The following is a 13675-nucleotide window of genomic DNA, read 5'->3' as shown; positions in this document are numbered from 1 at the left end:
AAAAGTCCTTGACTAGTGTAAGCACTACTTAGCAACAACTAAAACATCAGTGTGTTATCAACTTTGTTCTCACCCTAAATCCAAAACACTGTACCAGCTACTAGGAAGGAAATTAACTCTATCCCTGCTGAAACCAGGACACGGGGGTTTTTTTGTAGGTAATTAAAAATAAATGTACCCTCTTTTGGAAAAACAGAGTGCTCTTGGTTTGGAGCAAACTAGTAATTGTTGTGTAGGTCATGATGTATGTTGCTTACTGACCCAGGAGGAGCTGCCCAAGTGGGCAGGAATGGAGTTACAAAAGCCAAAGCTCAGCTGGAGCTAGTGAGATGTGAAGGGCAACAATGAAAGGTTTCTTATATGTACATTGGCAGCAAAAGGACGGCTAAGAAAAATACGGGTCTGCTGCTTGATGGGGCAGGGACCTAGTGACAAAGGGCCTGAGCAGCCCGAGTCCCTTTGAGATGACTGGCATGTGGACAGAGGAGAGCAGAGGATGTCATTTACCTCTGCTTTAGCAAGGCTTTCAGCAGCCTCCTGAAGTACCCTTGTAGCCATGTAGGTAAGATACCATTTGTGTGGGTGGACTAGAAGGTGGGTGGAAAACACCAAGCTCAGAAGGTTGTAGTCCACAGTACAAAGTACAGCGGGTGGCCAGTGTTAGTGGTGTCCCTCAGGAGTGGATACGGGGCCCGTGGTGTTTAATGCCTTTATTAATGATCTGGATACCAGCTGCAGTGCACATTTGGAGGCGATACCAAATTGGAGGGGTGCGGCAGGCCATGTGTGGGAGGGTGTGGCTGCTGGTCAGTGTGGCTTTGATGGGCTGAGGTTGACAGAAAAACTCGAGCAGCTCAACAGAGGCCAACGCAAGTCCTGGCTCCGAGACAGAGTAACCCTGTGCCATGGCACAGGCTGGGGACCGGCCGACTGCACAGCAGCCCTGGGCATCCCAGCTGGGGAGGGTGAAGGCCAGAAGCCCCTTCCAACCTGGAGTGCTCTGCCACGAATGAGCTGACCTTATGAATGTGCTTGTTTTAAACAGCAGGTGGCATGATAGCTTTTGTTTAAAACCTGGTGCCTGTTTAAATACTATGTCCCACGTTGGGTCTCAGTCGTGATAGCTTTTGCTTCGTTTTAATACTGGGACCTGAATTCTTACGGTGAGTTGTTTATGTTTGTATGCTACTAGCTACAAAAGCAACTACTACACTAGCAAAAATGTGAATATAAATGTAAGACTTACATGCAAGCCTCTCATAAGTTGTGCATATCTATTGCAATAACCTGTAGGCACTAGTAAGTATCTATTTTGTGTATTATAGAGCCTGAAAAAAAAAACATTTTCTACAGATGTTTACTCTTTTCAGAAGAATGAACTGTGACTAAAAGTAGAGTTAGTATCCTTTACCAGAGCAGCTGATACATTATACCAAGTAAGACACTGCTAAACCCATTCTAAACACAAATTAGACACAACTAATTTTACCGTATATATCTTTAAGTAAGGCCTCAGGTAATTTTGAGTCTTCCTTTGAAATGCCAGTACTTGAAAGAAAATCCTTGCATGACCTGCACTTAATAATGCAAAATAAAAGTATGGAGAATTAAAGGCAGCTGTGGTGGAGGAGGCAAGAGGCTGTGGGGATCAGGAGAGGGAGAAGCAAGTCTGAGATTTCAGTTTCATGGTCATTTAGGCTGGCTTAAAATAGCAAAAGAAGCAGTTTTGCCTTCCCTTGTAGTCGCGGGGAGTGGTTTGATCCTGCCCTTGTGCTGTCTTCTCCCTCAGAGTCCTGCTTTTGAAAGCCCTGGAATGAGCTGGATTAGGAAATGGATTTGGGTGAAAACAAATCCTTAAAACCAGCAAGAAATCTAATCAATAACAGTAAGAAGTTTAAATTTTAAACCAAATAGGTTCCCCAGTCCTTCCTGTCATGTCACCTGCACGTGCATATAATGTGTGTTTCAGCTGAGTTGCAGAAGCAGGAGGTGGAGAAAGAGGTGTGATAAATAGCTGGTAGTTTGTAAAATGAAATATGGTAGTATTTCCTGAAGCTCTTACAACTCTTATCAGTTGGTATGAATATAGATGAGATGGGGCTTTCACTTACGCGTGGTAATGCCCAAAAAAGAAAGCTGACTTACTCACATACTTTCTCAGTGGTACAGTTTATATGGCCTTACCTTAAAAAGGCAATTAATGTTTGCTTGTTTGTCCTTCAGGTTACTCCTAATAAATTCACAAAACATATTAAAAAAAAAAAAAGAAAATCTTGATTTTGAAAACTGGTTACCTATTTTGTTGCAGCAATTCACTGAAGTAGCCAACATCATCTATACCTATTATTATTTATATTAATGCCTAAATTTATACATCTAAAATTAAAAGACAAGTTTCAAAACTAAAGCTTGGAATTGCAACAGTCAGCAAAGATTATAGATAGAAATAAAATAACTGTTGTGTTCTTTAAAATAAATAAATAATTGTAGAGTAATAGTAAATTTAATTACTTTTGAAGAGGTACAGTATTATTTTATTGCAGTTCCAGTATTGAAATTGCTTTGTGTTTCTTGTGTTTTATTAATGTGAGAATTTTATCGTCAGCATTCCCAACTATGATGAATGTGTTACCTGATTAGAGCTTCAGACAAAACTTTGTTTCTTAACAGGTTGTGAGAAGGTATATTTTGGGCTCTGTCGTTGACAGTGAGAAGAATTACGTGGATGCTCTCAAAAGAATCCTGGAGGTACCTTAAGATCTTTGCATTTTACAATTTGGAAATTTGAAAAATAGTCAGATCCTTAAAGAATCTGTAGTATGACTCACATAGATTTTGCTACAGATGCTTCATGCCAAATGTTTAGAGATTTTGTGTGTGTATACTGTTACATAAGTTGTTTTTTTCTGCTTGTAGAAGACCCATTTTTTTGTTTGTTTAAATCTATTTATGTATTTTTTTTTCCCACAGCAATATGAGAAGCCCCTTTCAGATATGGAACCAAAATTATTGAGTGAAAGAAAACTCAAAATGGTCTTTTATCGAATTAAGGAAATTCTTCAGTGCCATTCAATGTTTCAGATTGCGCTGGCGAGTCGTGTATCTGAGTGGGACTCTGTTGAAATGATTGGTGATGTCTTTGTTGCTTCAGTAAGCAAATGCATCTGAACAGATAATCTGGGTTTTTTTTAGGCTTGTTATTCCATCTCCATATCTCTCTGTCTAACTTGGCTACTTTATTCCCATATTCTCCAATGCCTGTGGCAACTGTCAGAGTATGTATGTATCATCCTGGTAAGGAAACTGACACCAACACATGTCTTCGGGTTGGTTGGCAGATGTGAAAGGATTGTGGGCAAAATTTTCAGGCTTTGATCAAGCTTTCAGACATTTAAGTAAACAGTTTCTTTTTCTGAGGAGATAGAGATTCACAAACCCACCAAATTAAGGTGAGATTAAGGTTCAGCATCTCTTAAAAAGTAGGTAGTCATACATAGTATGTTTGTTGAGAATAGAAAAAAAACTACAGTAGGTGATGTCCTGAATTCTTGGATTTGAACTGAGCCTGAGGCACAAGTAAAGAGTATTTGTAAAACGCTATCCCACCCTTAATGGAAGTCCACCCGGTAAAGGACTGAACTAGCCACTGCTTTAAATTAGAGAAAACAAGAAGTGGCCTTGGTTGACAGAAAGACATTGTTCCCACCGCAAGTGCGTGGATGGAAAAGGCTGCCTACCTGCTGGTTTGAATGCTTTGTTTTGTTGCCATGCAGCTGCTGGAAATTACCACCTTTTCATGCCTGCTGTGAGAGAGCTGGGATCTGCTCTCTGAGTGCTTTGACCCCATTTCAGTCAAAATGAAATGGTTACTAAAGATTTGCTGTTTAAAGCAAACCTGTCTTGTTTTGACTGAAGCAAGTTAGGTAGTGTTGATGAGACCAGCTCTGTAGAAGAGAGGCATAAAATTACTAAGGAGGCAATGGGCAGCAATCTTGCCCTTCATGTGGCTGTTTGCAGGCCACACAATACGTCTGCTTTCCTGGTAAACCCTTACCAGCGGAAGATGGGGCATGAAGGCTCTGGGACTTCACTGGTTCACCAAATCTGGAAGATAGGCAGCAGTGATCATCTGATCAGGGGATCCCAGCAGCTGCTTTGAATCTCAGTGGATGCTCTTTGATTGCCCGTAGTCACCAGACTCTGCCCTAGTGTCGTAGCCAAGATAAAGCTATTTCTGTAAATTTACATTTTGTAATTCACAGCTGTTGCATCTTTAGGTTTCCAAACTCTCTTCTGCAGAAAGGTTATTTTGGGCATCACCTTTATTTCTGTAGATCCAGCACAAGGCCAAGCAAAGCCCTTAGCTCCGAGCAAGGCGAGTCCTTAATGGTCAGAGGTTTAGATAGTTATGCCTTCAGGGATCTTTTTTGTTTATGGTTAAGGTTTACCCTTTTATGTTTTCAGTTTTCTAAATCTATGGTATTGGATGCGTACAGCGAATATGTAAACAACTTCAGTACAGCAGTAGGGATTCTCAAGAAAACATGTGCCACCAAACCTGCCTTTTTAGACTTCTTAAAGGTGAGTTTGTTCAATCTTAAAACAGCTGGGCATATGATATAAATAAGACAGTATAAATTATAAGTTAGGAGGAAATTTGACTGCTGATACTGTATATTGTGTGACTGTTTTAAGGACTTTGGTTTTACGTTTTATGGGTTTAGCACAAAAAATCCCCAGAGAATTCACTTCCACTACTGTATTTTCAGAATAATAACATAATGGTAGACCTAGGATGTATTTTGAAGTGTAGAGTGGTTTTGTTGTTGTTCAGATCAGTTTACTGGTGTTTGCATGACTGTATGTGGCAAAACATTGGGATTCTTTCATAGCAGGTGAGCTTCAAATAATAGTTCACCATCTGAGGCCTCTTCTTATTTGGGATTTATTTTACTTCTAACTTCTTTATTGTATTGTGCAGAGTAGCGTAACTAGATTTCTGTTCCACAACAATTTCCCAGTATTTTGAAAATCAGGTTTCCAATTTGGGGTTGAAATTGAAAATTTTTGTGCAGAATGCATACTACCCTGATGAGTATGATGCTTCTGATGATGTGCATTGAGAGTCTGGTACATGCAGTAGAAGTGCTGCAAATCCCTAGGGATGATACCTTACAGAGGGTACACAAAACCCATTGCAAGGCTTTTAGGCTGCCTGTGACACTGCTGAGAGCCTGGAAGCTCTGCTTGTCCAATTCCCCGAGAGTCCTGGATTGAGTTGTGCCTCTCAGAGCTGTCACCCTGTCAGGTCTGTTGCAGTGGTCGACCAAACACTGAAATTGCGTGCCCTAGGCAAACTAAAAAGTGAAGCTCTTAGGTTGCCTAGAGGAAGGTGGCAGGGGGGCTGATTCCTAATCTGTCTTCAGATCTTAAAATTAACTAACAACTTTTTACAGTGTGGCCAGCGCTACATAGGATTATATTCTGGAAGCCTTAGGCACCACGAAGATCAAACTCTCTAGTGAGCGTATAGTTGCTTCATGCCTCTCATGCTGTTAAAAGCCCGTTGTTCCAACAGAGGCATAACTTACACCTCTCATCACTGCTTGTCATTGCTGGCACTGGTACTGCTCAGAGCTGGGGACTCACAGCCAAACTCTGAGGACAGAAGACATTTCTGTACCTTCCTTTTTTTGTTTGCCCACCAGCAACGAAGACCAGAATCTTCACTGCTGCTGTTTGGGCAAAAAAAATGTTTGTGGAGATAAGTATGGAAACAAATTGTTGTGAAGCTGATAGTTGTAGCAATAAATAGCGGTTTAAGCACAACACCAGTTTAATATTGTTTGGGTTTGCTTTGTTTTTAATATTGAGTATTTCCTCTACTCTCCTTGTTTTGGGTTAGCTGTGATTCTGCCCAGAATATCTCCAAATACTGAGATGTCTTGTACAAACAGGGCTTTTTGGCACATGCAAATGAAATTTGTCTGGTTTTATCTGCCAGTCCTGATAACGAAAATAATGGATTCTTATGTTTTTCTTTCCAAACATAAATCAATGTTCTTTTCCTTAGTTTCTTTTAATAAAGAAAATGAAAATCTCTTTTTGTTTGCATAGCACTGAGATTATGATGTTTTCCTTAGATTTCCTCTTAAAAACACATAGGTAGTTAAGATTTATAGTCTCTTAGCCCCAAGAAATAGAGCAGCAGTAGTAAATTACAGATTATAAATCAACAGATCACTTAACATTTTTTCAAATTTAAGACCTTGAACAAGCACATTCCCTTTGTTGTGCTTGAAGTTAAGCAGATGTTTCAGTGCACTGCTTATGTAAAAAGCATGAATGTGCTGTATCGATACATACATAGGTGCTGCATTGCTGGTGCGGCTTTATCCCAGCTGTATTTATTTAAGGAGGAGATTTCAGTTCAGTGGCATGCCATCATTTTAATAGTGATTTTTTTTTAAAGATTTAATATTTTTAAATTAAATCTTTATAGTAAATGCAATCTTTACAGTACCACTGTTACACTTAATGTAAATGACGTAGAAGAATTTTCAGGAAATGTTTTCCTTTCATTCTGTAGCTGATGGAAATATGCTCATGGTAGTAAACAGTGTGGCTTTCTTGCATTGCAGCAGTGCCAGGAGTCAAGCCCCGATCGAATTACACTGTATGGTTTAATGATGAAACCTATCCAGCGCTTTCCACAGTTCATTCTACTATTGCAGGTAAATAATGTTTACCAAAGGGATGCTCTTGTTGTATTCTATGTGGTTTGCTTGTGGGATTGCGTGATAGCTGTCTTCTGCTGGAGGAGCACACTGCAGTGGAAGTGACCACTGGATCATGGCGAAATAACAAAGAAAAAATTTCAGTGCATCATAACGTGCTGATCTCGTAGTCTGATTGCAGGGACAGGCAGTAAATACACTGCAGGAAAATCTTAGTAAACTAGATTTACTCTAGATTACTTGCTAGGTTAGATGTAGCTTGTAAGTCACTTTGCAGTAAAGCTGTAGTTCAAATGTGCTACTTGTTCATATCAGGTCATTAGCTAATAACACTTCAAAACACCACTAGGAACTTTGTGGCATTACTTCCCATTTAAGAAAAATACAAGAGGATGCAATTCATGCCTTGGATAGTTCAGAATACATGTGGGATGTGGAGCAAAAGTGTGCTCTCTCTCCCTGACTACTTGGCTCACAGGACCTGCTGGGGTGTGTTGCAGCTTCCTTCTGACCTGCAGTGTCTTGTTTTCCTTCCCATGGAAAGTGAGGATTTGACAGGGAGTCCTTGGGTCTCTTCTTAACAGGGAGTCAAGCTGTAGGAAGAGCACAGTTCCCCAGCGCAGACCTGCTCCAGACCAACTTATGCTGTTTGTATCTCCTTCCAGACCACGGCAGGTCTATCCCAGCGAGTGCTGAGTTAGCTGTCTTTTGCAGGTGCCACAGAGGAGGACAGGCTTTGGGATGCAGGTCCAGGAATTACTGTGGGAGAAGGAGCAGAGGTGGTCGTGCGGGGAGCATGTGGGTAGCTAGTTGTGGCGAGAGTTTTTGAGTTAGCAGAAGAAATGGAGTTAATTGCAGCAGGAGGCCGTAGTGATTACGTAGGGATTTTTAAGTGCTGTGGGAAAGAAGCAAAATTTTCATTCGAATTGTTCCACTGCATGCCTACAGAAGGGGAAGATTTTTAGAGGCTTTTGCAACCTCCATGAAGTAATGTCTCCTACTTTGGGATGAGTGTGCTGTCAGCATCTTAGTGAGGAATAATAACAGTAATAAAGATAATAAAATATTATTATGATAGTAAATATCAGAAAAGTTTAATTTTAAATAATTGTTTACAGACACCTAAATATTATACTATAATATTGATTTTCAAATTGTGCTTAATATTATTGCATTTTTTCTTTTACATTTGCATTTTTTACACTTATTTTCAAGTTCCTTTGCTGTACTTTCTTCTTGTAAATAAGCAGTATGTGACCCCATTCAGTATCTTTTTAAAGAACTATTAAGGTATTTGGGAAAATAAGTTATGTGCTGTCTGAATATTCATTAGGTGTTCGTTCATCTTGTCCTTTAGTAGTACTTGGGTAAAGAATGTAACAATAACATTACATCCTGTAATCTTTTGAACTTGACTTTGAAATTAAATCTGATTTTTTTTTTTTTTTTTTTTAAATTACTTCCAAAGAAGCTTGAAAACACAGGACTCCTTATATTCCCATGCATGCCAGAGCCTGTCTGTGGGATGCCAGTTGCCCGCAATGAACTGCCCACAACTGTATCAATGACTTGATTTTTCGATAGGATCTGGGCTGTGCTCTTCAAGCCCTCAAAGCTTTGCAGTTGCAGAAGCAGGGCTCCAATTGTCTGGTGTGCTACATGCACTTTGTCCCTCATCCCTGCATCTCCATCAGTCCTTTTAAATTACCTGCTCTCAACACCCTGGCACTCTGGCTATAATTACCTTATTCGATACCATTAGCAGCATTGTGGGATGGCTATGTTCACCTCAGGTCAAGAGAGCAGCTCCTTCTTTACGTGCATGGCAGCAGGACTTAACAGGGGACTCCTGTAGAGAAGATACAGGGTTCACATTGTGTGATTTTCGTCTAACCTGGGGATGTTTCCTTGTTCTGCAGAATTAGTCTTTTTAAGTTTGCATCAGAGAGCTTGCCTATCTAGAAAGGACTGTACCCATCTGCAGTTGCTACCTATATATGCCACAGTGTATTGTTCACCTCGCCAGTGCCCTGTGGAGAATCTGAGCTCTCATGAGCTGCTGCAAGCAGCACCAAGCTGGCCTGTGTGTGGGGCGGGGGTGGAAGGGAAGCATGTCAGACAAGCGGCTGCTGAAATGAATCATTCCTTTGTCCCTTGTGCTGGTGTGCTCCTGTCTTTTGAGTGCAGTACTCTTCTGCTTGGTCATACACAAGAGCAGTTCCTGCAATCAGTAAACAAAATACAGTACCCACCAAAATTTTGCAGGTGCCACAGAGGAGGACAGGCTTTGGGATGCAGGTCCAGGAATTACTGTGGGAGAAGGAGCAGAGGTGGTCGTGCGGGGAGCATGTGGGTAGCTAGTTGTGGCGAGAGTTTTTGAGTTAGCAGAAGAAATGGAGTTAATTGCAGCAGGAGGCCGTAGTGATTACGTAGGGATTTTTAAGTGCTGTGGGAAAGAAGCAAAATTTTCATTCGAATTGTTCCACTGCATGCCTACAGAAGGGGAAGATTTTTAGAGGCTTTTGCAACCTCCATGAAGTAATGTCTCCTACTTTGGGATGAGTGTGCTGTCAGCATCTTAGTGAGGAATAATAACAGTAATAAAGATAATAAAATATTATTATGATAGTAAATATCAGAAAAGTTTAATTTTAAATAATTGTTTACAGACACCTAAATATTATACTATAATATTGATTTTCAAATTGTGCTTAATATTATTGCATTTTTTCTTTTACATTTGCATTTTTTACACTTATTTTCAAGTTCCTTTGCTGTACTTTCTTCTTGTAAATAAGCAGTATGTGACCCCATTCAGTATCTTTTTAAAGAACTATTAAGGTATTTGGGAAAATAAGTTATGTGCTGTCTGAATATTCATTAGGTGTTCGTTCATCTTGTCCTTTAGTAGTACTTGGGTAAAGAATGTAACAATAACATTACATCCTGTAATCTTTTGAACTTGACTTTGAAATTAAATCTGATTTTTTTTTTTTTTTCTTTTGAATTTTTCTTTGAAATTAAATCTTGTTTTTTTTTTTTTTTTTTTTTTTAAATCACTTCCCCTCAGGATATGTTGAAGAACACTAATAAAGGACATGCCGACAGATTACCTCTACAGATGGCTCTTACAGAACTCGAAACACTGGCAGAGAAGTTAAATGAAAGGAAAAGGGATGCAGATCAGCGCTGTGAAATAAAACAAATAGCAAAAGCAATGAACGAACGTTATCTGAACAAGGTTAGGAAGTAAGAATGTGTGATGAAAGAGTTAGCATATTATTAATTTCTGGGTCTTGAGCAATCTTTAGAACAGACATCAAAGAGACACCTGAGGTTTTTCTGCAGGGTCATTCTAGTGGTAGGTGTGAGATATGAGCTACCTGCAGGACTGAATAGGCTCGCTGGTTAAACCACTGTGTGCTGCAGCGGGCAACATGCTGAAATAGCAGCAGTATTAGTGTTCTTTGGCAGTGTATAGATAAAGCTGTTTCCTCATCCTGTAGTAAAGTCTCATACACATCTTCTGATAAATTCAAAATTAAATTTTGAATTTACAAAAATTAAATTTTTACAAAATTAGATTTTGAATTTATCCTGGAACTGAGGAATTACTTCTGTATAAAGGAAGGAACCAGTTCCTTATACTGCAGTGCTTCTGACTATGGAGCAGTTCAAGGTACGCTATTGAATGTGTCCAACATCTTTCTTGTTTCAAGGAACATCCCAGTCTATTTCATTCACGTTTTCGGATCATTCAATAGAAATGTCTTTAAAGAACTGTAGAAGACATTCAACAGGAAGGAAGTAACAATCTTCTTCACTTGAGTTTGTCAGTAGCCATCTGTACTGTTGGATATATGTATGCTTGTCTTACGTGCATCATACACGTTTCCTCCTTTCCCATGAGATGGGGCATAAATACTTCAATTACTGCTTTCATGAAGTTACAGATGATTATACTGGACTCATTCTGGGATGGAATAATGGGGACATGCTGAAGGAGTGCAAGGAGTATTTTTGTTTGTGATGCATAAAAACATATTTTTCAGGAAAGAAAGTAGTCAAACAGAACGCACTTGTTTTAGGCTATTTATAAAAAATGGGATATTGAATTTATTGTCATACTGGAACAGTATTTCCATTCTAAGTGCATTAGAAGATGGATTCAGACATTTTACTTTCTAGTTTTCATACTCCTGCTTCTTGAAGCAGCTACTAATCATCTACAAATGGTTGAAGGAATTCAAGACACAGAACGTGCGTTTTAAGAGGTGGTACAGGTTTCCTTTTGTTAGTCTATATAAATTGTAAAATCTTCTATGTTCTGCACCAGAGGGACAAATTGAGATACACCTGGATAGTCACTCCAAATTACGTAGGGCCCTGTGTGCCTTGTGGCTTAATAGTTTTGGAACAATGCCAGGCAGGGTGAAACAGGTGGTGAAGGAGGTGGATGGATAGGAAACGGGTGAGTTACAGACCATTTTGTTCTCTTGGCCACTACGGAGGTGTATTTGACCTGTGAGGAATCAGTTCGTGCTTGCACACAGTGCTGGTCCTCAGCCCTTGAAGGCAAATGGCAGGAGCAATTTACATGCCATACATCTTTTGTACATGCTATCTTCCTGGCAGCCTGTGGAAACCTGCCAGCCGCACTCCTCAGCTAGCTCTGTGGGCCCAGGTGGACAGAGCAGGCGGGACCACTCTTCCTCCTCCCACCCTGACTTCCCCCTTTGGGACGGCTGGGACCATGCATAGCACTTAAATGGGCTGTGAAAGAAGGGATGAGGGAAGGAAACAACAGAAATTGTGGAAGCTATGATTTTTTTTCTCTAGGGGACCTTTATCAGCGTGGAAGATTTTCAGAGCAATTGTGTTCCATATTAAGACCAAAAACCGCTGCAGGCCATATTGCTGGCAGCAGAAGTTACTGTTCTGTAAATGAAAAGCAAATCAGTAAAGAGGCTTAATTCACTTGACAAATCCACCTGCGAACACTTGTACTAGGATGGCAAGTGATAACCTGTCGTACTTTCTTTTATTTTTTGGACTGGATGTTAGATGTACCGTGTATAATATACAATGTTGATTGGTTTTAAAATCTAGCTACTCAGCAGTGGAAACAGATACCTCATACGGACTGATGATATGGTTGAGACAGTTTACAATGACAAAGGAGAAATTATCAAAACCAAAGAACGACGACTTTTCATGTTAAATGATGTGCTGATGTGTGCAACAGTAAATATTCGGTAAGACTTGATTCATATCTTTTAAATGATCGTTCAAGCTTCAACTGGAATAAATGATACTTACTGAAATTTTTTTTTATTGTTGTTTTTACTATGGCTAATGATTTCTAGCAGCAGTCATAATAAATGGATAACTAGCTTTCTTACAGTCCTCTAAATGGCCTGCTGACGTTTAGAAGTTCTAGAGTAAATTTGTAAGAAAATTCTATCAATTGGAGATTACAGATAGAAAAGCTCTTTAGTGTCTAGTTATTGCTGTGTATTAGTCTTTAGCGGAGTGCAGGCATGCCAAGGTAGGATTTTTTTTTTTCTCATCTTCCTTAAATTCATACTGTCACACACACAAATCTGTAACTTGACACAAGTTGCAAATTTAAAAAAAACCAAAAACCACAAAACTAATGTATGTAGCCAGAAAAAACTTGGAACTCACTAACAAAGTTCCAGCTGGGGAAGGGTTTTTATCTCTGAGACCAAACATTGAAGGATTAAAGCTGAGGTGCTTTGAAGAAAGCATTTTTTCATGGTGCCTTCTGTGTTTTAGTTGGCTGTCATTATTACTGTTACTATACCTCTGTGTATGCCAAGGTTACACTCACGTTCAAATGTTGCTTGTGTCATAAGTTGCTTTATGTGATGGTACATTCTGACAGAGAAAACGTGAACCATTAAAATCTTCCAAGAACAGCTTTTCTGAAGCATAACATGAGTCGATATCTTAGTTCATTACTGAAGTATGAATACAGAACATATTTTTATAATTGTGTGAATGCTTGGTCTCATGTTAGTGAGTGAGAAGTGCCACTGCGCTTCAGAAAATGCACAAGCTTATGTCCAATTATCGTAGGAATTGTGACTTTTTACTCTCTTACAGTTTATTCATTTCTATAGTAACACCTGGATATTTTCTTAGGATTGTTTGGGAGAAAATTGCTTTTAATCATTTCACCTTTTCCATTACATCATTGTCTTGGATTTTTTTTTTTTAATTGTCCCTGAAGTGGCAACGTGCAGTCTGTTTTCATTTTCCATGTGAAAAGTTCATGATTATGCCAAGTCTCTGGGTTCCTTATTAAGTCAACAGTTCTGGTTATCGCTAACAGCACTGTTGTTCCCGAGGGCATTAACTGGTTCTGAGCAACCTCCTTTGGTATGGTAATTGGGCATGCGTGTGTCATGGGGGTTTGCTAACTCTGAAGAAGTTTAATTATGGTTTTCTCTAGCAGTTAAGGTTTGCTTTCCAACCTGCTTATTTATATAACAGTGGGGTTTTAGAATAGTTGAATGCATTTCTGGCTTTATTTACTAGCAGAAAAACTGTTTGTGACTTCCTTGGAGTGTTCAGTTGCAGGTGGGTCCACGTGCGAGCTGTGTGTGTGGATTCAGGTTTCCTTCATTAATTCATGGACTGCTCTTAGATTTTTTAGTGCAGAAGGAACTACCTTTGTCATGCAAAATATAGTTATGGACTGAACGAAATCAACTGCCAAATTTCATGTATGATACCTGTATCCAGTCTAGAATTTTTGGTTCAAAATAAGTGTATGCTATAGAATGTACCGTTTGCCTGTTGGGCTCACATAGGATAAGCTTTATTTCTCTTCATTTTAGCTGAATAGAATAGAATAGAATCATTAAGGTTGGAAAAGACCTCTAAGATCATCGAGTCCAACCATCAACCCA

The 13675-nt window shown here is 39.4% G+C and overlaps 1 protein-coding gene across 1 annotated transcript in view; it reads left to right on the top strand.

The window, feature by feature from the left end:
- Positions 1–13675, top strand: part of ARHGEF10 (Rho guanine nucleotide exchange factor 10) — a 110293-nt gene that overhangs the window by 36528 nt on the left and 60090 nt on the right. Inside the window, exons 11-16 of the mRNA XM_009288928.1 lie at positions 2671–2748; positions 2971–3150; positions 4465–4581; positions 6642–6734; positions 9808–9978; positions 11847–11992. Of these exons, the coding sequence (XP_009287203.1) occupies positions 2671–2748; positions 2971–3150; positions 4465–4581; positions 6642–6734; positions 9808–9978; positions 11847–11992 (785 nt within the window). The remainder of the gene's footprint in view (positions 1–2670; positions 2749–2970; positions 3151–4464; positions 4582–6641; positions 6735–9807; positions 9979–11846; positions 11993–13675) is intronic.

Source organism: Aptenodytes forsteri, unplaced genomic scaffold (genome assembly GCF_000699145.1).
Source record: "Aptenodytes forsteri isolate BGI_AS27 unplaced genomic scaffold, ASM69914v1 Scaffold121, whole genome shotgun sequence".
Lineage (NCBI taxonomy): Eukaryota > Metazoa > Chordata > Aves > Sphenisciformes > Spheniscidae > Aptenodytes > Aptenodytes forsteri.
This window is presented reverse-complemented; position numbering and strand designations above follow the sequence as displayed.